This window comes from Ochotona curzoniae, unplaced genomic scaffold (genome assembly GCF_017591425.1).
Source record: "Ochotona curzoniae isolate NIBS_2020 unplaced genomic scaffold, NIBS_Ocur_1.0 contig_1071, whole genome shotgun sequence".
NCBI classification, from domain to species: domain Eukaryota; kingdom Metazoa; phylum Chordata; class Mammalia; order Lagomorpha; family Ochotonidae; genus Ochotona; species Ochotona curzoniae.
In genome coordinates, this window is record NW_024464939.1 from 18,959,459 (window position 1) to 18,984,298 (window position 24,840).

The 24,840-nt window shown below is 40.4% G+C and overlaps 1 protein-coding gene across 2 annotated transcripts in view; it reads left to right on the plus strand.

Annotated features, from left to right (window-relative positions):
* Positions 1-24,840, plus strand: part of EYA1 (EYA transcriptional coactivator and phosphatase 1) — a 151,582-nt gene that overhangs the window by 114,866 nt on the left and 11,876 nt on the right. For both annotated transcript variants that reach the window (XM_040995708.1, XM_040995716.1), the window contains 4 exons: positions 22,434-22,492; positions 22,606-22,766; positions 23,723-23,837; positions 23,943-24,064. In XM_040995708.1, the coding sequence (XP_040851642.1) occupies positions 22,434-22,492; positions 22,606-22,766; positions 23,723-23,837; positions 23,943-24,064 (457 nt within the window). The remainder of the gene's footprint in view (positions 1-22,433; positions 22,493-22,605; positions 22,767-23,722; positions 23,838-23,942; positions 24,065-24,840) is intronic.

Genomic DNA, 24,840 nt, shown 5'->3' on the forward strand with positions numbered 1-24,840 from the left:
AAAACCCCACAATTGACATTAACTTTGTTACTATTCTAGGACAAAGCATAAAACAAATTTTGATTTTCTATACTGTTAAACATGTTTGATGTATTATGGAACACGAGTGACAGGAGACGTCAGTCTCTTAAGTTGGTACTATTTTCCTCCACCAGTGAAGGCTCTTGACTTTAGTTCCATTGGGTATTCCAGCTTGCCTCTTCCTAAGTCTGACAAACATCCTGTGTCTCATGTTAGAAGAAAGGCCTCCGTGTGCAGTGTGACGATGCTTATACAGGGCTCATTTCTTATACATGACTGTATGGAATTGGGCTTTATGTCTATGTCTTGAGTACAGTGTGACTTTGGGAGTGATGGAGAAAGAGTTCTTTCTGTTGGGCTTTTACGGAAAGGTAGTGAACACTGAGGCTAAGCCATAGCAGATGATCAGGTTGCAGTTGGACCTACCGCTGGTCAGTTCTCCTACTGGATTTTCCCCCAGTTAAAAGAAAATATTGTGTAAAGATGGATAACAGTCTAAATAAAAATAAGGCATCACACTTCAGTCAAATTTTCTCTGTCTGGTGGAAAGTATTATGATTTCACCTGTGTTGTGGTTGCCATCCTATCTGGTGGTGGTGATGTGGTGGTTTTCAAGAGTTGGCAAGAGCCAGATTTGGTCACGTGTGACTTCTGCTGAGAATCAGGTTAGAGACAGACACCTGAAGCTGTGGCACATAACATCCTCGCCCTGGGAGAATGCAGCTCCGCCTTTCCCTGTCCTCTTTGCAACAAACCACAGGATTCTTCAGTGCCTGAGTGTATAGTGTCAGTGTTTCCATGCTCTCTGGGCCTTTCATATATAGATTCCCATTCCACATCTGATTTTTAATTTTTATTTTTAATCTGTGAGAGATACAGACAGAGCAGTGGGCAGAGAGCCTGTATCAGTTAGTTCATTCCCCAAATGCCTGCAACAGCCAAGACTGGGTCAGACTGATACCAGGAGTCAAATTTCCCACATCAATGGTTGGCTGAGACACAGTTGCCTTGCCCTTTACTTCCGCCTTCCAGGGTTTGCACTAGGAGGAAGCTGGAGTCAGGATGAGGAGGTAGGCATCAAAGCTTCCTGCTGTGGAACACAGGAATCTCCAATGCTAGGCAGAATTCCCACCCATCGAATCAGACCTTTACACACGCATGTTTATAGTTTCTTAGTTTCACCTTTTCTATTTAAAACATTTTCCAATGTCTAAAAGTTTTGTTCTTATCAGAGCATGGGTTTGGTGATTTAAAGGCCCAGAAAGATAACTGTGGATGGTCTTTAAGCATACCCCCATAATTTAAAGGGAGTGAGCTACTGTGATTTGTCTTATAAATCAAAGAAATTCATTTATTCCATGGTTGAATTCAGTTCTTAAATTTGCAGTAAGTTTTTTTTATTATGCTAATATGCAGGTCATTTCCTTTTCTACAATTATTTTAATATCTTATTAATATATTTATTTTTAGTGAGGAAAAAATATCTTTCTTCAAAACATTTGATATGTTAGTGTTAAGTAATTTTGGTTTCAAGTGAGACGCTGTATACAAACCTGAAGTTTGTGCTACCAAAAGCATAAAATATTTTTTAAACTAGCTCAGAAGTTGATTTCAAGTTGGATAAATATCTGTCTCCCAGAAAGTGCTTTGTTTTCTATAAATGAGGCAGAAACTGTGATACCCAGCAGCCAGAGTTTGTGTGAATGCTGGAAGTGCTGAATCCATATTGCCCGGTGGCCCTCAGGGAGACACTGGGAACAATATGACATGTCTCCATGGTGATCCTCTTGGAATAGCTACTGAGTGTACAGGTATAGCAGTGATCACATTCCAGACACAAATGCCCCTGTATACATATACACGTGCATGGGGAAATGTGCATTTTGAAAGTATTTTGCATGGAAATCAACATTTTTTTTAACCAAAATACAAATTTGTCTTTTAATTCTATCTCCCGGGATTTTTTTTTTTTAAATTTACAAAGTATCTTTGCATTTCCACCTGACATTTTGAGTTCTATTCTTAGTCTTGGTATACCTGTTTAGTTTCTCCTGATAAATTCACATAATACAAAGAAAATGTGTTTTATATTTTGATAGCATCCCTCACAACCCCTTGACCATGTTGCCTTATGTGTGCTGGCCTTTGAAATGAGTATTTGCTGGACTAAAATTCTTGTGTATTTTCATAGAAGGTTGATTTCTATTTCCTTCCCCATAGAAGAGCGTAGAATTGACTTTGCCTCCCTATGTTTCATAGTAGGCAGCCTGGCCTAATCCATTTCCTCAGTTAACAAGAGCAGCATCTAAATGCTCCATGAGTGGCAAAATAAAATAATCTATTTAAGCAACTATGATCATATACATAATAAATGTGTCGAATCTATATTAAATGTGCTGTAACTTATGGCCTAAGCCATAAACATAGAAAACATTTCTGGGAGTGAGTATTGTGGTGCAGTAGGTTAAATCACTACTTGGGACACCTGTGGTCTTTGTTAGCATGCCTGGATTTTAGGCCTACCTTCAAGTCCCTCCTCCACTTTCAGTCCAGCTTCCTGCGAATGTGCGTCTAAGGAAGCAGCTGGTAGGTTCTTGGCCCTTTTACTCATGTGGAAGACTCAGACAGGGCTCTAGCTTCAGCTTGGCCCAGCTATGAGTGTTGGGGGCATTTAGAGGGAGTGGCCCAACAGATGAAAAGTCAATTCTATCTCTACCTTTAAAAAGTAATTTTCGAAGGAATGTTTCTAAATTGTGGACTTCTGATTGTGATTTTTGTTTTAACATTTCTCTTTTTATTAGAAAGGCAGATCAGATTTACAGAGTGAAGGAGAGACAGATTTTCCATTTGCTGATTCATTCCCTCAAGTGGCAACAATGGCCAGAGCTGAACTAATCTGAAGCCAGGAACCAGAAGCTTCTTCTGAGTCTCCTACGTGGATGAAGGGTCCCAAGGCTTTGGGTGGTCCCCTCCTGCCTTCCAGGCCATAGCAGGGAGCTGAATGGGAAGTGGAGCTGCCAGGGCGTGAACTGACACCCTTATAGGATTCTGGCACATGCAACGCAAGGATTTAGCCACGGAGCCATTGCTCCAGGGCCTTTGTTTTGTTTCTTCATCTTGGTGCTGATATACCAGTATGTGTAATTTTGAAAAAATTCACTAAGCTATCATTTGTTCAAAAAAAGTTGATTTAAAAATCTTCTTTTTAGGAATACATGCAAACATTGTTCTCATGTCAGCTCAAAAACTTGTATGTTCTAGGGGTAATATATTTATTGCTATTTCTCTAGAGCATGAACTAAACTGTAGAAGGCACCCAGTGAATATATGCTGAATATGCGTATATGATGAATAACTATAAACTCTGTGATTTAACTTTCATTTTGTTTGAGATTTGTGGGGTTATTGTCTTCTTGTTTGCATTTTTGTTTATTCTAAGTTCTCTATAGCATATTTTTCTGTAATCAATCAGAAAGGAAAACAAAGGGTAATTCTCTTTTTAAGCATTCATTTACTTGAGAGGCAGAAAAACAGACAGAGAAGTTTTGGTCTCTGGTTCAGTGCCCAGTTGCCCACATCAGCAGGACCCATGCCAAAGCAAGGAGTTAGGAATTCAATTCAAGTCTCTTACATGCATCCATGAAGCCAAATACTTGACCCATCACTGTTGCCTCCTAGGGTTAATATTAGCAGGAAGCTGGAGTTGGGAGTTGAAGCCAGAAATAAAATCCAGGGACTTGGATGTGAGATATGGGATAACAGCTATTCCGAACGTGAGCACCAACAACAACTGTATTGCTTATGGCCACGGATAATGGTGTTAAAATGCAAAAATAGCAAAAGTATTTGTTACCAATGTGACAAAGACCCAAGACTAGCACAGCTCAGTAAGATACATATAATAGGGAAGTATAACTCGATAGAAGTAAGCAGTCTCTTCAGAATTTAAAAAAGAAAAACATTTAGACTGACGTCAAGAATAAGGATAGGAAAAACATTAGATTTTCCTTCTAGTGACCAGAAATGTCAAGTCAAAAAATTTACCCACTTATTCATGCAGAAGTTTAAGTCATTGCTGTGGTCTTCAGTGCAGTAAGATGAGTACTTACCTACCTTGCTGATAAGGCTACATGTTGATACAAGTTCTCAGAAAGGCAGCTAGATAATATGTGTTTGGAACCTTATTGTGCTCACCCTGTTACACAGGAATTCCACTTGCAGTGTTTATTCTATGAAAAAAGAAGAAGAAGAAGAATTGCAACCAGAAGATAACTGCACTTTGGTAACAGTAATAAACATTCATTGAACACTTGTCCTTCTTTCTATATATTATTCCATTTAATATTCTATTATCTCCATTGTAATAGAATGAAGACAAGGAAAGCTTATGAAGGTTAAAATAAAATTCACCTATGGTCACACCACAACTGAATGGCAGGTTCTAATTCAGGTCTAATGTTTTCCGGAAGTCCCCTCAGTGCCACATATACTCCTTTACACAGTGATGATCAGGAAGAGATGAATCTGAGATGACAATGTTTGTGAGGAAACCAGAAAGTTATTAGAGACATTTGCAGTGACATGGTAGAAAATCATTCCAGGAAGAGGAAGAGCAGGTGCAAAGGCCTGAGTGGGAATGCTTGTGCATCTAGAAGGAAGATGACAGCTGTGGCTTTTCCAGAGTGAAGGAGATAAGAGTGATGAGGTCTAGATGATGAAGGGCCATGTGGACCATAGTAAAGAATGTTTTTCTCTTTGTACTGAGACACAATTGCGGGTTAGCAGGGCATGCTACATAACTACCAATACTTGAAAAGGCCAGTCTATATCAAATGAGGACTGAGGGCAAGGGTGATACCAGTGGGATCAACTGGAGACTTTTAGAGCCAGCCTAGGAGGACACATAGAACTGAGGCTAGAGATATTCCACATAATGAAAAGCTGCAGGATTTACTGTAGATTTGGTGGAGACTCTGACTGGATTTATTAATGGATTAGACAATGGAAGAGGGGAAAAGCAGAATCAAAGAAGATGGCTCTGTTTGTAACTGAGCAACTGGAAGAGTGGTCACATTTTATACTTGCAGGAGCATGGGTTTGAGGTGTGGCAATTGAGTTGGAGTCAAGTAATCTGCAGTAAACATCCTAAGTTTGAAATACCTCTTCACCATCCAAATCAAGAGCTGACCTAAAGCAGGTAGACATTCAGGTTCATGTATCTAGGGAGAGAGGCAGATTGGAAGGTATTGTTTTGCTTCCAAGATCAGATGAGATCAGGTGCGTTCAGGGTGGTATGGCCGTAGATGAAGGTATCATTTTGAGAGCAGATGGCAACAACCACACAATTGGAAAAGGACAATATAGAATAGGACCTAAGGCTGAGCCTCAGGTGCTCTAGCAACTGCAAGTAGGGTCAAAAAAGAATAACCGTCAGGAGAAAATTTTAAGGAATAGCCAGTGAAATAGGCGGAAAAGTATGGGTTATCACAGCTGACAGAATGGTGTTTCAAGTATGAGAGTGGCATGATACTGTCTGGAATTTGGCCAAAGTTGAGTAAGACAAGGCCGCAGATGTTACTATTGGAGTAGAGGAGAGCATTTGCTTGGTAATGACTCCAAATCATTGCTGTTCCCATGAAGAAAGAAGACAGCAGCGTGACTGGAATGGGTTGATAGGATGAAAGTTACCCAAGGCGAAAGCTAGTAGAACAGATAGTTTCCACAGTGATTGGCACAGGGTCAGGAGAAATGTGAGTTCATTTTTAGACAGAAAAGACCTGGCAGCTTTACCTGTTGGTGGGATAAATACAATAGACAACTTTGGAAGAAAGTGATGGGTGGCCAAGGAGGATGGGATCCAGAACCCAGATGACAAGGTGGCTGCTAGCTAAGAAGGCAGGCAGCATCTAAGGGGGCAGGTACCAGCAGGCAGGTGGGACTCACTTGGCAGTGGGAAGAAAGGCAGTTCATGCTTTAGAAAACACTCATTGTGCCATATGAGAATCTTCTGCCTTTATTTTTCTAGCCATTACGAAGAAATCTCTAGAGGCCAGGGACTGTGACTTATCCACTTGAATCCTTTGCTCTCAACAAAGGATTCAGTATAAAGAAAGCTCTTCTGTTCATTTCCTGTGTCCAAGCTTTTCAGATCAGTCTGTAAGGAGCACTGCTGCTCTTAGAGTCTGCAAAAGTTGACTTTTAAAAGTAAATGACAAATGACCACCCCTTTAAAAACAACTAAAATAGTCCAAAATGTTATATTCTGATGTCATTTTTTTTTTGAAAAATTGAATCTTCAAAATCTTTAATGTGAAAATATATAATTTATGTAGAAAAATTGTGAGTCCAGGTTGTGGGTAAAAAAAAAAAAAAAGACCGTATACATAAGAGCATAGGCAAAATCTCTCTTCTGCCTAAAAAGTTTATGAAAATAATTTGTTGATAGCAGGTGTTGAGACTAGCAGTTACAATGCCCATGTGTTACAAAGGCCTGTGTAGGCTAGATGTCTGTCTGGCTCCTGACTCCAGCTGCCCATGCATGCAGAATATAAGAAACAGTAGTGATAGCACAAGTCATTGGGTTCTCATAACCCACGTGGGAGACATGGATCCTGGCCGTGCTCTTTGCACTGGGAAAGGGTGATTATAGTCATTTGATAAGTGTACTAGTAGGTGGGAGCATTCTTTCTGTGTTTATGTCTCTTTCTTTCCCTCTACCTCTCAAATAATTATAATTGTTTAAAAACAAATAATTGATATTATAATATTGATTTGACTCTGGCGGCAGGGATGTTGGGAAGGATGGAGATACAGAGTCCAGAGCACCTGACCCCAGCACCTACCCTGTAAGGAATGGGAGCTCAGACAGTAGAGGACTCCTGCCTATGGAGTGGAAATGCCACTTCAGCTTTGACACACTATGCTGCGTTGCTGTCAGTTGATTTTACAAATCCTGTGAAATTGACTGTCCATGTCACCTGTCACCACTTTGAGCTTAGATGTCAGATTTTGACAAATGCTTGCTAATCTTGTCTTGCTAATCTTGTCTGCCAGAGTCTTACTTGGTAAAGCTAGATCTGTCTCAGTCACTCGCTTAGGAAGTTTGCTCAGTAGGGAAAGGAATTCAAGGTACCCTCCTTCTTTCTTTCTTTCTCTCCTTTCCTTTCCTTTTTTTTTTTTTTTAACGGAATACTGCAAGAGAAGGCTTTAACTTCAGCTTCCCCCCAACGTGTTTACGTTGCAATCCCCTGGAGGCCTCTCACGTTTCAGTGCAGTTAACAATAAGAGTCTGTCTGGGCCCCATTCAGGATTCTGACAGCATCTGTAAGGAAAGGCTTTCTAAATCGTGAGTCCTTCTTGCTGCTAATTGTACATTAGGCCTGTGTAAGGCAGATGGAGAGTTGGGATATAGTGAAAGAAGATTTGCTTTTGCTCTTGGTCAATGTTATTTTCTGAGTGTGTTTGCCTTTTTAGAAGTAATTGACTGAGAATGTACCTCTGGCATTGGCTTTTTGTCGGGAAGAACTGTCTAACATCCTTTTCAGTTGATGAGAATTGTTTTAAACACACATTAATGCAATTAGACATGGAGATAAGACATATCTATCTAGCTAAAAAAAAAAAAAATGATAACAATACTAAGTAACTCGTGAAGCCAGCATTGTGGCATTGCAAGGTTAGCCATAGCCTGCAATGCCAGCATCCCATATCAGAGCACTGGCTCATGTCCTGGTTGCTCCACTCGCTATCCACTTTCCAGCTAATGTTCCTAGGGCAACAGCAGCAGCAGAAGGCTGTGAACATGGGTACCTGTCACCCCCATGGGTGACCTGGATGCAGTCCCAGGCTCTTTGTCTAGCCCTGGCCCAGTCATTGCTATTGTGGCTGTGCAAATCTCTCACTCTCTCTCTCTCTCCCTGTGTGTATGTAACTCTGCCTTTCAATTAAGTAAATGAATACTTTTTAAAGTTGTTAAAAAGTAATTTATAAAACAAACAGTTGAAAGACAGATGTTCAGCCTGTCTATAATGAGAACACACGGAGGCTTAGTGAACTAGGATTTTCCTTTGTCATGTGTAAAACAGTTACTATAAAATGTAAGAAAAATAACTTAAATTTTAGATGGCAGAAGTGGGTGATGCAAAGTTATAATCCCAAACCTATTCAAATAATCTTAAGCAAAAGTGGCCTCATAATTGGATATAGCTCAGTGCTTTTAAGGGACTTTTTCTCACTCCTCGGGAAAAGTGTAAAATTTTATTAAGCTTACGGTAAGAAACAACAAATTCTGCAAAACTGTTTTTGCAGATAACAGAAAGCAACGAAAAAAGATACTTGTACTCAAGGAACATGCCATCTGGTGACGCTAGGGATGGGCGGGGGCATGCAAAGGAGTAGAGTGGGCTCTGAAGTTTGGGAGGATTGTTAAGCAAGTAAGGGTGGCAGTAAAATCACCACCAAAGGACTCAATAACTGCTGCACAGGGCAGGCTTTTGAGAAGAGATTTGAAGTAATGGCATATATAGAGCAACACTGGGAGACCTGAGTGATTAATAAGCAAGGAAAATACATGAACTGCACACCAAGGAAGTAAGTGAATGTTGTAAATCTGTGCAGGCACAATCATGGCAGTGACCACTCACCTCCCTCAGCATTTGTGGATCAACCACCAAGTAACAAGTGTTATTTTTGCTGCTTAAAATGGAACTGTAAGAACTGACACTATTGCTTTCAGGCTAAAGGAAACAGTCCACAAAAATATAGGAAACTGTCCGAGCCATTGCTGAGCAAAAACAAATATGGAATATGTAGAGGAGAGAAAAATGCAAAACAATTTAAAAACAGCTTTCTGTATAACTGATTAACTGACAAATGAAGTCTTTATTACTCAAAGTTGAGTAGAAGGGACAATAGCTACAAGAATTCTTTCAGGTTTATCTACTTTTCTTTCTTTTTTTTTTAAATTTTACTTAATTCACAGTAACAGTACACACACACACACACACACACACACACACACACACACACACACACTTATATGAAAGAGACAGAGATCGTCCATCCACTGGTTCACTTCCCAAATGGCCACCAAGACCAAGGCTGGACTGGGCTGAAGCCAGCAGGCAGGAGCTTCGTCCTGTTGTGCCATTGCACCAGCCCTTTTTCTGCCTCTCCGAGTGTGTGCACAGGTAGAATGGGTACTCCGTGAAGCAGGTGAGGGACTGAGCAAACTGGGTAAATGGAAAGAGCACCCAGAAGAACAAGAAACAGGTTACCAGTGGTTACTTCTGAGGGATGGAATTGGAGTTGATTTATTTCGTATTTTTCTACAGTGTGTGAGTTTTCTCTATTAGTATATACTAGTTTATAATCAGACAAAATAATTTACTTTGATAAAACTACCAACTTGTAACACTTCAATGACAAAAAAGCAGTAACACTAATTCAGTTTCCCCTTGGGGCATCAATTTGTTCATAACTGAATTCTGAAAAAAGCTTACATTCAGTAGCATTTGTGTTAATATAATATTAATAAAAGGAATATGCACTTGACAGCCTCGGAATTAAGACACATCCACTTAGGACATCTGTAGCCATGTAGGAATGTCTGGGCTCCAGTCTCGGCTCTGCTTGCGATTCTTCTTCCAGCTGGTGTGCACCTGGGGAGGCAGCAGGTGATAGCTCTGGGGCTGGATCTCTGCTGACCCACGTGAGGTTCACAGATTGAGTTCCTAGCTTCTGGCTAGCTTGGCCTTGCCAACCCTGGCTGTTGAAAATCAGAATGTTTTAAATCAGAATGTCGGGAAATAAGAGAGTGAAGGTACATTACAAACAGTCTCCTCCTTTAGAGTTTATTTCCTGGAAGAGGACACCAAGAAGCTCTGTGTTTAGACCACGTGGGCTTAGCCATCAATAGTCAACCTGGAAAAAACAGGTGACACAGATAACTCAGACTGACACTAGATCACTTCTTGATGATGGCAGTTAATGTGATGCTGACAGTGCTTTACAGTGTGGATGGAGAAGCAGAAGGAACTTGAACAGGCTTAACAGAGGAGCTTCGCCTGAAAGGGAGGGGAAGAAAGAAGAAGCTACTCCAGCAAGCAGTAGTCATAACTTCTGTTTGGTGAAGGCAGGAAGTGGAGGCAGGTTGGGTGAGCCTAGCCCAGCAGAAGCACACGGTTCCTGGTGGGATATGAGGAACGGGCACTACAGGCATTTTGGAAGGCTCAGTTGCAAAAGAACTAAGTTGTCCCCAATGTAGATTTTTGCAATGCCTCTACCAAGAGAAGCAGAAACAGAAGCAACAGGCAGTCCCTGCTCCCCCTCCCCCATCCTTCCAGGGAGCTTACACTCCAAGTTGGAGGCTGTCCCCTCTCCCCAGGGCGAGGGTTGGGGGGAACCTGCATGGGCAACAAGAATTTTTTGCATCAAAATAAACATATATTTGCCATCCATTTTCCTATAAATGTTCTGAAGCGCCCCTGTGTTCCCAAATTACTTTCAGGAAATGGTATCAGAAAAGTGCTGAGCAAAGCGGGATGAGAGGAGGAGAGCTTGGCAAGAATTTGAGTATTTTCCCTGAGAAGAAAGTGTAGGTAACACTTCTGTACCCAGTTCCTGCAGGCTCCCCCCAGGCTGACAAAGCATGCAAGGCAGGTTGTGCATCTCATTTCTTTTTGGTGCCCTTGATGTTGGTATATAAATAGGTATCTGATCATTGTTGGTTGGGTGCAAGAGAAATGAATAAACATATATTTGCTAGTGATATAACTGGTTAACACATAACATATATACTATTCCAGCTACATCAATCATGTATAGTATAGTCTTTTCCTGAATAACCACAGCATGATTCTTTGTATCTCCAGATATTTAATTCCTACGAAAGGAGTGTTTTGTGGGCAGTGAAGATCTCAGGATTTTGTCCCAGTTTTTCTTTCAGGAAACCAATGCCATGTTTCCCTGCAATGAATGAATGATTTGGGGCATACGGGGCCTCACCAGGCTGGGAGACACCTATCTGATGGAACAGTTTACACCCAGATAATGGAGCTTCCATATCCCCCGCCCCCTGCCCTGCAGTCTTTGTTTTAAGGAAAAGGGATTTGGGAGAGCTGGTTCAGGGGTGGTGGAATTTCAGACTTGGAAGAGGAGAGGGAGGCTTCCAGCGAGGAAGTGCCCTTCCAAGGCCCAGACCCCTCCCTCCGAAGGCAGCCAGCAGGAGGAGGTGATGATGGAACCCTTCCTGCAGCTCCCAGGGAACCTTTTTTTTAAGTGCCCACGTCCGGTTCTGCATATTTTTCTTTCTTGAATCAGTAATAATCCCAAGACAGAGAGAACCTTGGCTCAGGAAATTTTTTTTTTAACTAACTTCCTGGGGACTTTGTAAAGCATGATTTCTTCTCAGCTGCACAGTTTTGGGTAAAAATTTGATGATCTTTTTATTTTAGCATCTAAAATACATTTAATATTTTGAGTAAGAGTTAAATGAAGTTAATATATTATTCTCTTAAATTTTGTAGCCTGTGACCTCACTCCCACCCCAGCAAAAAGAGGGGAGGAGGAGCTTACGAAGAGCAAGTCTGTGAAACTATATATTTCAATATTGTATGGACTTAGAGTCTGCATTTAAGAAAAGATGAGTCTATATACATGAAATGATAGACTAGAACTTAATTGTGTGCTTATTTTTGCAAACAATTGGTATAAAAAATGTCTCTACCAAAGATTCATTTAATATTGCAGCTTATAGTTATCCTATATAAGAGCAAAAACACATTTCTGTGTAAATTAAAGTTTATCATGAAATACTGCATGCGTGCATTGGTTTGTGGTCCGTTTTGAATGGCAATGAGTGTTAAAAGGAAGGGGCTGCAGGAAAGGATTAAAGGTCTCTGCTTTGGATATTTTTTTCCATGCTTCTGGCAGCAAGTTTTCAATAAAAAGAATGATTTTTATGAGAATGTGATTATTCACAGCAAGCCTAGAGTTGGTGTCACTATGAAAAATTCGTCTTTGGTGGATGCTCTCAGCAGGGCTAATAGATCTAAAAGAAAGGAAACAGGAGTTACAAAGAACACTGACTGTTGCCAGTGACAAATTGTGTTTGGAAAAATGATGAGCAAGCCCACTGAAAATTGAGAAATCAGTTCAGCAGTAAATGAAAGGCTCTTCTTACAAGTAGTTCTCATTCACCATTCAAAAGAATGATCATTGTATTACAGGGAGGCCACGGTTTATTTCTTCTTAAGGCTGTGAATACTAAATATTTTGCACATTAATTTGTGTCTATAGTCTTTTAACTTCATACATTAGGTTACTGGTTGCAACTTAAAATATGGGTTCCTTTAAGGATACAGTTGTATAGTGCATAGGATATTATTGAACATGCATGCAGTGTCCTAAGTTTTAGTTAAAAGTATGTGATAGTGTCATTGTCCTTACACAAATTTGTAAAAATGCGATGGGCTGTATCCTTTTGCACTTGCTGAGCCATAAATGAAGTTCTTCCAAGCCTGGACATAAGCTTTGAGGACATTATCCGTGATAAAGGCATGGACTGCACGGAAATTCCTTGTGCTTATGCAATGCAAAAACAAACCTTATTGTGTAGCATATTAAGTGTTCATTATATACTTATCTTTTAAAAAAAGTAAATAAAATTACATATCGTAATATCATTAGGTCAAACTCAATACCTACTATAATTATCAATTAAATAAATTAACCCATTCCCTTTAGAGACTGTGTTGAACAATTTAAATAAACCCAGTTTGTTGTAAATGTTTATTTTCAATTCTTCTTGGCTTTCATTAAGTGAAACATTCCTTTCCTCACTCTGAGGTTGAAAGAGTGAATAAAGACAAATATATTTAATATAATCATGTGGTTAAAAAAAATGTTCATGGTGAGAGCTAATTCCAAGCTGAGTGAGACTGCTGTATCATGTTCAGCAACACTTTACTACTGAAGAAGGAAGTATCCGTGATTCCATAGGGAATGTGCAAACCACATGTCAGTGACATCTCAAGTTTGCATAAGTATGTTTAAAAAGATTAACATAAAATAGTAAGTTTTTGAAAACTACGTTTTAATATTTTCACCAGTTATCAATAACATTAGGCATCCTAGAAACTTTTACTCAATGACCTGAAATAATTACTATAGCCGTATACATACACCATCATTTAGCTTATACATGGGCCGACAACTTATCTTTTCCCTTATCATACTAATGTGACATGCCTTTTGTAAAACTTTATACTCTATTTTATACACTATTTTAAGAATATTAATATAGATAAAAGTAGCTGATGTCGTACCATTGGTAATGCTGTTATAATTCAAATCTTGAGTTTCTAGAAAGGCACTTAAGTCTCCTTGTTAATGCAAACATAATTTCAGTAAAATTGTTTTTGTTACCTAGATAATTCCCAAAAGGTATTTTAATTTTCACTGTAGTAAAACATTGGTCTTGTAAGCAAGATGGAAGCATTAAAAACTGAGTATAGTATAGCAATTTGTAGTTATATCTTACTACAGCTTGCAAAAATAGGTGCTAAAATGTCTCTTCAGTTTCTGATTGGAAATGCAATTTTCCCATTGGCTTGTATAATTGTGTCATCCTCTTCCAATGGAAATGCACACAGCTATTTAGATGTGGACTTGAACTCTGTGTTGGTTCCAGTGCTGTGCAGGAGAGTAACATAGAGGGGGCTCTCAAAGATAGATTTGTGTAGGTGTGTCTTCATTCCTTAACTCCTACTTCTCCAGTCAAGGAAATTTCAAAATGCCCTCAGTCATTCACTGATGCCTTAGCTGTGGGTGAACTGCACACTTCCCCACAACGAAGCATGATGGAAGAAAAGCAAGTCACCACATGCACTCTGCGGCAGTGTGAACAGATTGTAAACCTCACTCCCTCTCCACTCTCAGCACTCAGGTTCACAGGGCCGTGAGCCTGGGCTGAGTGGTGTCCAGCAACCCTGAAGCTCCCCTTTACTCCTGCAGTGCTTCCACCTTACCTATGCAGACTCTGATTCCAGACGCCCATGGGTGCCTGAAGCCACACAGCTCCAAGCACAATCTATGTGATATATCCTATGTTTAGACATCGTATCTATGATAGTTTGATTTATCAGTTATGCACAGTATGAAATTAACCATGATTATAACAGGACTATTGTAACAGTGCACTGTAAGAAAGATTACAGGGATGTGCTCCATTCTCAGAAGAGTCGTTTAATGTTGGAACGTAGATACGTGCAGTGTTAGGTAAGGGAAGACTCTCACACTTTAAAGAACAAAGAGGGCTTTGACACTTTTAGGATGCATTTTGGAGTTACATTTGGGCAGTCCTGTTTTCACAGAGTGAAATGGACAAGCAAAACCCTGGTTTTTACAAATGTATCAATCCATGGCCAGGTTTTCTTAACTGCAGAGGCTAGACTTGACCAGAGCCAATCATCAGTTAATTAGAAGCAGAGTTTTTCACATCTTTTCCATCAACTCGCTTCTTCTCTGTCTGCCCTCCCTCTCCTTACTGAATCATGAAGATGCTTTCTTGGCATGCCCCCTTTCTCCATGTTTTCCCGAAGAAGTTATCGAAGTATCTAGGCAGACGAGTTATTTCTACCATGAAAATGTTCCCTGAAAGCCTCTCTCACTTAGACACTGGTCACTCTGTAAGTCCACCTCTTGAGTCCTGTGAAGCATAGGACAGAACAGGGACATCCACAAGGAGATGTACCCATACAAGTCTTGCTGCTCACTTACATGTAAACCCATGGTACAATTTGAGTGACTATGTCTCTAAAGTACCAGAAGTATTTTTTCTAGTTTAGGAAATAAGAAAAATCCGTCTATTGAGTACCTTGTAAATGCCAAAAGGTTCCAAACACATGTCTGTAATGTTCAACAGGGAGGTTAAAGCCGTGGAGGCCATTGCCTGATGGCCTAGGAGCGGGCAACAAAACCATTTATCATTTCCTTTGCCATGGTCAATGCCAACCAATCTTAATAGGCTCTGATATAAGCGCACAGTGGAAATAGTTCTCCAGTATTTTTTTTTTTCCCTTTCCACTTTTACTTTGTAAAAGAAAATACTGAAGCAATTAGTTAGCAGTGTGGTGTTGGTTTTTTCATGGTAAATTTGGAATGCACAGGAGATACAGCCTTCATCAGCGGAATTTGCCCTTGCCAACTGCGCTTCTGCAAAGACACATTCATAACTTTCATGGTATTCCTTTTCATGGCATGCAAATGGCCTCAGTGCCTTCCTGAGGTCTCTGTTTATTCAGAGGCTTCTGTCTGACTCAGAGTTTGTGATTCTAGTTCAGGTTCCTAGATGGAGAGCATCAGTGCGCTAGCCATGACGTCATTCTAGTTGGCTCAAACAGTAAGATCCACTGCAACTGTTAGAGTTCTCCTTATTAACTTTCACCAATTTGCTTGATCTGTATGGTGTGTTTTTACATAATTACAGTACAAGTGAAAGGCTTGGGGGAAAGTAAAACCACTGCAGTATCAAAGCAGAATAAATATTTGCAAGAAAATTCTGCCATCACTTAATATTTTGCATATGAGCCCCTGTACAAAATCTGAGTTATTCCTGGGGCTTGATCCAAAAGAACATGTCTATGGCCCAGTCCTCGAAGTCCAGAGGTGATGATGGATCAGAGAAAGGTCAGCTTGAGTCATGGTGCCAAGAATAATGACAGAAGGGACCCCAAAAGCAGAATCACAGAGTTCTAAAGCAAATATGCCTTTGCCGCTTAGGGCTGGGAGATCATATCCCAGGTGGCTGTATGCCCTGCCTGCCTGCCTGCCCCAGAACAAGGATTTAGCTGGTCATGTGTTGCCTGTTTCCCCCACTTGTCTCAGCAAGCATCCTCAACTCTGTGAGTGCTCAGCTGTCTGTGAGCTGAAGGTAGCTAGTCACGGATACTTGCTCATGTTACTTATTTTTCTGTGAAGTAGAGGCTGTGTCCTATAGAGGGAAAGCGGGCAAGGGTTAGTCTGGGTTGCCTGATTTGTAGTATTTTATCTAGAAGGTGGTTGTGGGAGCCTGGTATGTTAATGACAAGGTTTGCATGCTGGTACCTGTGAGCCTAGCATGATAATATCACCCACAGATGATGGCATCTGTCCTGATTCTGCTTCTCCTGTCTCGATCATGGCCTGATCCACATTCCTGGACCTCGAATCTCCCTCCATGGTGATTTCCCTCTAAAACACCAATCATTTAAAGATTGGTGATGACAGCAAGGGTTGTGGTTTGCACTGCAGAGTGGAGGACACTCCTCCAAGCTCCAGGCCAAGAGAGGGGGCCATGGTCACCAACATCAGACACAGATATCAGGAGCATATATAAGGACAAGACAGAGTTTTCATCCTCTGGACTCAGAACAACTGATGAGCAATGGAGGACCGTGGTCATGACCAGCATATGGAGTGGGCGATGGCTGTATTGTGTGAGATTGAAGGAGAGTGGGAAGGAAATGTGAGTTACTGGTCCAAAACAAAGTTTCTCGGTATGCAATATTACTTAGCATTTGCAAGTCTTCATTTTTCCTATCTGTGAAATACATTGCTTTTTATGGCACTCAAAACATTTCCAAATCCAGAGCAATTCTGAATTTTCAGATTAGAGATTTACACAAATATTCCAAAATCCAAAGTATTCTATAATGCAAAACTCTTCTGATTTGAAGAACTTCCAATAAAGGAAAGTCAACCTGTACTTAGATTTTTTTTTACCATAGATTCAACTGTGTAAGAAATGGAAGTCTGGGGGGCGGGGCATGTAGTGCTGGACCACAAGTTTAGGAAATGGCTCTTCCTGTGGCAGTTTGCTACTGCTTTCAGGGAAGGAAGAGGTTCCCTACCAGGGCTCCACTTGTGTCAGCAGTGGGTGCTTTGGTAATCAGGAATGTAGGGATGATGCATCCCTGGTGCCTTACCACTTAACAAAAAGAGCCTAACCTCCGGATGGGAACAGAGCCTCAGCAATGCCTAAGTATGGCAGTTAAACGTAAACTTTCCCTAACAAAGTTTGAGCATAATTATCTCAATTTTGTTTTGTGCTTCCTTAGGGTATACCCGTGCAGATAGAGATGCAAGAGATGAGTAAATAGCATGTCAGTTATGAGTAGACATTCCCCTACTGTTGAATAGGCACCAAATCCTTATGCAAACATGTTGCTGATGCTTCTGCAATTTTTTTTTTTTCATTTTGTTTTCTTTGGTATCAACAAAAATAGATAAAGAACTCTTGAGCTCATTAGTCTGGAGGTTAGCGTGCTGGTTCTTACATGTGTACCCCACAGCAGGGTCCCTGATTTCAGCACATGTGTCAGGCTGCAGTGCAGTCTTCAGCATCTGACAGGTGCAGACGCTAGGAGGCAGCAATGAAGGCCTCTGTGACTCGGTGCTGCCACCCTTGTGGGAGACCTGGCTTAAGTGCCTGGCTTCTGCCCAGGCCCAGTCCTGACTAAGTAGGCAGACATTTGGAGAATGAACAACCTGATGGAACACTATGTCTTTCTGCTTCTCAAAAAAAAAAAAAAAAAAAATCTCCTCTTTCCCCAGATCCCTTATCCGACTTTCAAACCAATTCTCACATCTGTGATTTGACAATAAGAGAAATGTAGTCTTCAAGAGTCTTTGTCTTACCTTTCAGGAACCAGCTAAGTCCACAGAGCCCCATGGCATCTCTAAGTTGGATTAGTTCCCAGAGGGAATGAGAGTTTTCTATGGAAATGTCACTACCTCTTCTTCACAGTTGCTTGAAGCTAGAGATCTAGCATGGACAAATCTGATCCCAGGAAGCTGCCTTATTTTTGTCACCGCAGCTCATCACCTGTGAGTCATTCCTAGCTGGCCACTGTTCCTCAGTTCGTGAGCTTGCTACAAGCACATAAGTGCTCTGATGTGCCCTCCTCTCCTAGCAAAACATAGTTTGAGAACTCTATATCAGCCATGGAGTGGCAGAACCCTCATCCCAGAGAGGAGGGAGGGGGCCTACAGCAATTACCATAATTATGATTAATCTATCACAGGTGTAGTTAATGAACTTCTCTCTTGTCTGCTAACCTGAGAGTGCCTTGAGGGCAGGGAGTGATGACCTGGCCACTGCTTCCCTGGCAAAGCAGCTCTTTGCTCTGAGCTGCAAACCTCTCTCCCCCTTGCTCTTCCTACCTCACCACACCAGACATCCTGCCCCAGGCCCTTTAAACATTCTCTTTCCGTTTCCTTTGCCAGGAAGACTTTTCCCCCAGGCACCAATTTGGGCCCCTGCCTGCTGTATTTTCCCTCCTTATCACTTACCACTGTGCAACATACTGTACATTTTACATTGTTCAGCCTCTTGAATCTCTGAAATAAAAGGATTCTTGGAATTGCTACAGATGGCAGCCAAAATTAAAAACCAGGTCACAAGCCAAGTTTCCAAAAACTACCAGGGACAAGGTGAGATGGCCGTTGGGAAGATGACCACCAGATATAGAACTAAGACTGTTTCTAGAAAACTTGCAGAAGAGTGACATATGTTGCTTGCAATGATCCTACATTAGCTAAACTGAAAGAAGGTAACTGGGAAGGGCATTCATAAGAAGTGTTTGTGGCTTCTAGATTGGTTGGGACAAACAGATCAAGAAGGTTTATTTATAAACAAGGTATGCTGGCCCTAGAAGATGGCTGTGATGGGATTTAACCCAAGGTTAAATAGCCTTGCCTTGCTTTTGCCCTACGGCTGTTGACTGATTAACATCTCTTATCCTACCACCTCCACCCTCCGTGCTTTGTCATTAGTTTTAGGACACCTCAGGATTTTTGTTTAATTAGCATGTTTTCTTGTTTGTGCCTCCTCCTCTAGAACCTTAGTTCCCAGGGGGCAATGATCTTTTTTTAATCTGTTTTGGTAAATACTATAGCTTTATCATCTGGAACAATACCTAGGAGATAGTAGTCTCTTAATAAGTAACCCCATTACATGGCTGAATGGCCACCTTCCTGATCAAGGCACCCATTAGCTAGCTCAGATTAACGCGAGGGCAGCATCTATCTGGCATCTTTGGAATCATTTACCTCTGTCCCCAGTGAGGTCCAAGGCCAGGTATCCGAATGCAGTTGGGATCCCTCTGGCAACCCTGCCCCACCACTGTGGACTCATTACCTCTGATTCCTAGAAATGTGAATGTTTTACAAGGCTGCAATACAGATTTTACCTTCTTAAATCCTCCTTGAAAGTTCATTTTCAAAGAACCTTTTCAGCAAGTATGGTCTCTTTTTGAAATCAAAGACTTCCTTTGCCATGGAATTGTCCATGTCCTGCTTTCTGCATAATTTGAACCACATTAGAGTTTTGGGAGATTCTACTATAAAAAGTCAGTACAAAAGTGGAATGAAAAGGTACATTTATTTTGGCCTGAAAAAAATTGATACTAGTGCATAGTTTTTCCTTAAAACATTTTCTGTTTGTTTTGTTTTTGAAACCCTTCTCATGTTTTGACACCTAGAAATATATCAGGCTCCTGTTGTGGACTTCCATGTCTATAGCATGAATCTTCCAACATCTCACTACTGCTGTGGCCAGAGCCACCTCTGCTTAAAGCCGTGGAGTTTTTAAATCACACTTTGCTCCTCTGGTTTTCTAGATGTAAAAGCAAATTAGGAAACTTAAATACCTACCAAGTCCAGAAGACAAAACCAAAATTTACACGGCTTCTAAAAGATGGAAGAAAGTAAGTTTGCCCTCCAAAAAGAGACTAAGTTCTCAATAGGGAGCAAACCCACTTGAGAAAATTAGCTAGTTCCACAGTTCTGCAGCACAATATTGCAGAATTTAATGTCCTCTCTTCTTGTAGGAATCCAAGTTGTTACAATAGGTCAACATCAAGAGTTTTATTGTAGTTTCTCATGAACAGGTATTTTTTTTTTTTTTGTAAAAGCACATTTCCCAAGGCATTTGTAAGCTCATACAAAACTTGAAAGGAATTCTGAATTATGTTTCCATTGTGCACTGTGAAGTAAGGGTCAGTTCCACAGGATGCATTTAACATGGACATTTCAATGATTTGTTGTTGTTGTTCCCAAAGGTGCTAATTGGGTCCTTTAAAAACCACTTTTCATTTTGAAGTCTCCTTTCATTAAAATCATTCCACAGAAACTGTCCAGGTAAAGAATGGGAACTTTCTTGTTGCCATCACACAGAACTTTGCTTTAATCAAGTCACTGTGAAGTGAATTTCCCATCTGCAGGTAAAGGCTTAGAGTTGCCTATCTCCAGGTAAAAGCTTAGAGCTATTGACACTTAATTAGAGCTAATCACAGTGTTGACCCCAGTACTTCAAATAAGGACCTGGCCTGGGAACAAAAGGGTTTCTATAAAGCTAGCAGGAGAAAATAAATACAGGATGTGAAAGAACAATTGCAACAATGGAGTCATTAACAGACTTCAGAAGATAACTGACTTCTCTGTGAGTAATGGAGATTTGCACCTAAATTAGGTTAAGCATCTTAACACCCTGTTTTCCCAAAGAACTCTTCCCACCCATGAAATTAACCACAGAATTCTAGGTCAGCTTTGATTACTTGAATTAAATTCTTAGCATCTTTCCCTCTCTGCTTTCTCAACTTCCTCCTCTTTGTTCTCACAAGAGAGAAAATTTCTCTATCATGGTATGTTGACTGGTTTTTTTGGATTTTTTTTTTTTTTTTGGTGGTGGTGCGGGAGAGATCTAAGAAAGATTACCAAGGGAATGAGAGAGACTTGCATTTCTGGATAAATAGAAATTTCAGCTCATGCTGTAGTGACATTTTAAACCTACAGTAAGTAAGTTATTGAAAACACAAACAACTATCATTTGTCCTCTAAAATAGGATTAACTTAATCACTCTGAGAGTCCCCAAAAGTGTTTTCCAAAAATGACCTATTTTTGAAATGTTAAATTCACAGTCAGCATGTGAGGGCTCCTAGACTTGCTTTTCCTTTATTCTTATCAGAGGTTATAGACCTCAGGAGAGCAGGGGAGGGTTACAAGGTCAAAGTCTTTTCCTCCTTGGAACTTGCTGCTTGCTGGGAGAGAGCTGCCTGGAAACGAGATGCTTTAAAGAAGAGGTTGGGGGGTCACGATTTTAATTCTGTTAAGGAACAGCTGGTTTGAGTTTCTTTCCACTTCTATCTCCTCCTTTCCTCCCAAATCCAGAGAGAGGGAGAGAGAGATGAATTTGTTCAGAAGGAACTGGCAACATAAAAATACACCTTCAATCATTGTAGTATTTTACCTATGTTATCTTTGTTACAAAATTGAATGTTAGGTGTTACAAAGATGAGATTTTATAAAATTAACCATATCTGATATATGACTGGAGGTTGAGGCAGAAGTGACTTTTTAAGCTACAGGATATGCGTCTGGAAATTTTTTAAGTGAAGACTTTGATGGAAATAAATCTACAAACAGCCTCTGGGGTAGCTGGAGTCCAACTGCAAAGAGAATATGACTGAAATCTGAGAGCAAGCAGGCTGAGGAGGGGTATTGCTTGTTTCTGGTCGGGTGACCTTGTCTGTCTCTGAGTTAGTATGCCTTCATTCATTCCACAAATGCTTACTCAGTGCCTACTCTTCACTGCTATGCCAGGGGCTGGGGATTCAGTGGTAAGATACATAGGAGCACTCCTGAGCAGACAGGTGCGCATACATGCATTCGACTCACAGCTTAAGTCTCCTATTCTAAACCATTTACACATTACTTGAGTTTAAAAAGGTCAGGTGTGTTTAAAATATTTTGTAAAATAAGCTCATAAATTACCATTTTAATGAATATGTAAAACAGTAAAATACGCTGCATGGTTTGATTATTTTTATTTAGGTGTTTTGAAGTGTCCTGATTCTTTCTTTCTTCTTTTTTTAAAAATCCTATGCACATAGATACACACAAAGAATCAATGCACATCTCTCACATAAATGGCAAACCAGGAACAGATTTTTTGTCTGGGCTGCTCCGCACACTGGCCTCAGGCTGTGTTGGTGTGTGGCTCAATAGCAATCAGAGGTCATAATTTCATTGGCAGTTAGCATCAGGTTTAATTTTTCTAGCATGTTACATTTACCAAAATGTCTGGTTCCAGTTACGCACAGGCACTGACTGAATCGGCTCCAAGCGGCATGATCCTTAAGGTACCTAAGGTTTTGGAACACACACACTAATTGTTTTCAATCACTTTCCTTTTTAAACATAGAAATGTGTCTTCTGAAGCAGAATACAGTAGCCATTAATGACGTTGCTTGTTTCTTGTAGTGGAACTCTAAAAGTCAACTTAACAAGACTGCCACCTACTGATTAACACAGTTGAAAAATACTCCAGTTCTTTTTAAAAGTTGACATGTATCATTTTTTAATTGCATTTCAGGAATGTGACCAAGTTCATATAGACGATGTTTCCTCAGATGACAATGGACAAGACCTAAGGTTAGCAGAATGACACAGGAAGTGATCCCCTCCCCCTTTGTAGTTTACTTGCTTGGCTAATTAAGATGAATTTGCTGTTCGGTTAACTTTGGGCTTTTCTTGCATCTAAATAGCACATATAACTTTGGAACAGATGGTTTTCCTGCTGCAGCCACCAGTGCTAATTTATGCTTGGCAACTGGTGTCCGGGGTGGTGTGGACTGGATGAGAAAGCTGGCCTTCCGCTACAGACGAGTGAAAGAGATCTACAACACCTACAAAAACAATGTGGGAGGCAAGTGACCAATCCAGGTGTCTTTATGGGTTAATCGAGACAGTCTAGATAGAATTCTGGAAGGACCCACACTTTTGAATCACATTGTTTGGGATATAATAGGTATCCGAGGGCAGTTACATCTCACAGTTTTTCTGCTGTGATTTAGTGACTGAAATATCATTAGTCTGGCTCCATTACTTAGTGGATGACCTAAACCAAGTTTCTTGACTTCTTACAGTTGACCAGATGGGATAGCATTGGCAACCCTTGGTCATCACAAAATGGGTTGTTAAAGATTTTCAATGAGCAGATACTGTGATTTGCATTGTGGCTTGGAATTGTCCCAATGACTTTGTGCTAAAAGGAACTATCTTGACATAATTATAAAAATATAGGGGTGATATCTGTTTCCAGCATGGCTGTATCCTGATATTCAAATGATGCCATCAGAAAAACTTGTTCTATCCTTTTGGATGGGGTCATTCTGGGACAAGCCCTGCGGAGAGGTGGCATAACGACTACCAGTAAACGCAGGAGTTTTTTTTTTTTTTTGATTTAGCACATGCTTAATGAGTGAGAGAAATGTCTTCCTGAGTAGGTAAGGCAAAAGCTCTAAGGCTTGCTTACGCCAATCAAGCTAACAACATGCACCCACCCGGGATGCCAGGAAGGGGGATCAGTTCATGGGGTGTTCATAACATGGGGTGACAAGAATGGAGGAAAGTCACCCACAGAGAGGTGACTTCCACAACTGGAAGAAGGGATGTTTCAAATGCAAAATCAGATGTTCCCTTTAAAAACACTAAATACTTATCAACTGAATGATCATATGTGCAATATTATCTTTCATTATATAATATCAACATAGCATCTTATGTATTGAAACCTTGAGGTAGGATTTGGGAGTACTTTTAGGTATTTATTATTTAAAGGTGGGTAAAGAAGGAGTTCACTGTGTGCTTTGATACCCACAGGTCTACTTGGTCCAGCTAAGAGGGAAGCTTGGTTGCAGCTGAGGGCTGAGATTGAAGCCCTGACGGACTCCTGGTTGACACTAGCCCTTAAAGCCCTGTCGCTCATTCACTCCCGGTGAGACTCCCCATGGGGATTTTGCTACAATATGGCTCCAGCTCATGTTTGTTCATTTTAAAGATTTTTAAAAGTCTTTTTAATTTTTGTTTTTTGTTGTTGTAGGACGAACTGTGTGAATATTTTAGTTACAACTACTCAGCTCATCCCGGCATTGGCCAAAGTCCTATTGTATGGATTAGGAATTGTATTTCCAATAGAAAATATTTATAGTGCAACTAAAATAGGTGAGTTGCTTTCCTCTTCCCCCAATCAGGCTTTTTTCCTTCAGGGCATTTTGACAGACAACTATACTGGAGAGGTCAGAAACCTAGAATTTTTTCAAATTTTAGACATCAAGAGATTTATGAAGCATATTTTATATAGCTGAAGCTTTAATTTTTACTTCATTAGACACCGTTAGGCATAGTAAGCTAGTATCAATTCTTGGTTATCATATTTTTATTCTTTTAGGTGATACTAACAAAATTATAAGCAAGTTGAACATTAATATGGAACTATACACAGTATAAATGGAACAATTCTAATAACAGCTTTGTTATTTAAGGGGGTTTTCATTTTGGCTTTGCTTTTGATTCAATACATATAAATAGTGGAGTTTCCATTTTTTTGTGTGCGTGATACCAAAAACAAGACAACTCGGCTTCTTACAGGAGGGAAACATAGATGAAAGAAAGATTCTGAAGCTTAGACTATAAACCATGATAGAATTAAAGACGAGATTAGAAGAGATGTGATCGTTGTTACTACGGAAAGCAGATATCTAGGTAACTACAATCTATGATGACAGGCATCTGCCAGATGCCCAGAGCTGTACTTAGCATTTTACATATTGAGGTGAATCTTTACAATCCTTTCATTTTACAAATGAGGAAACCAAAGTTCTGACACTTATGTAATTGTTGAAATAATTAGATGGTAAGATTAAAGGTTCATGTCACAAGTTTTTCTGACCCTAGGGTCCATATGCTTTCCTGCTCCGTAGGGAATTCTCCTGGGGTTG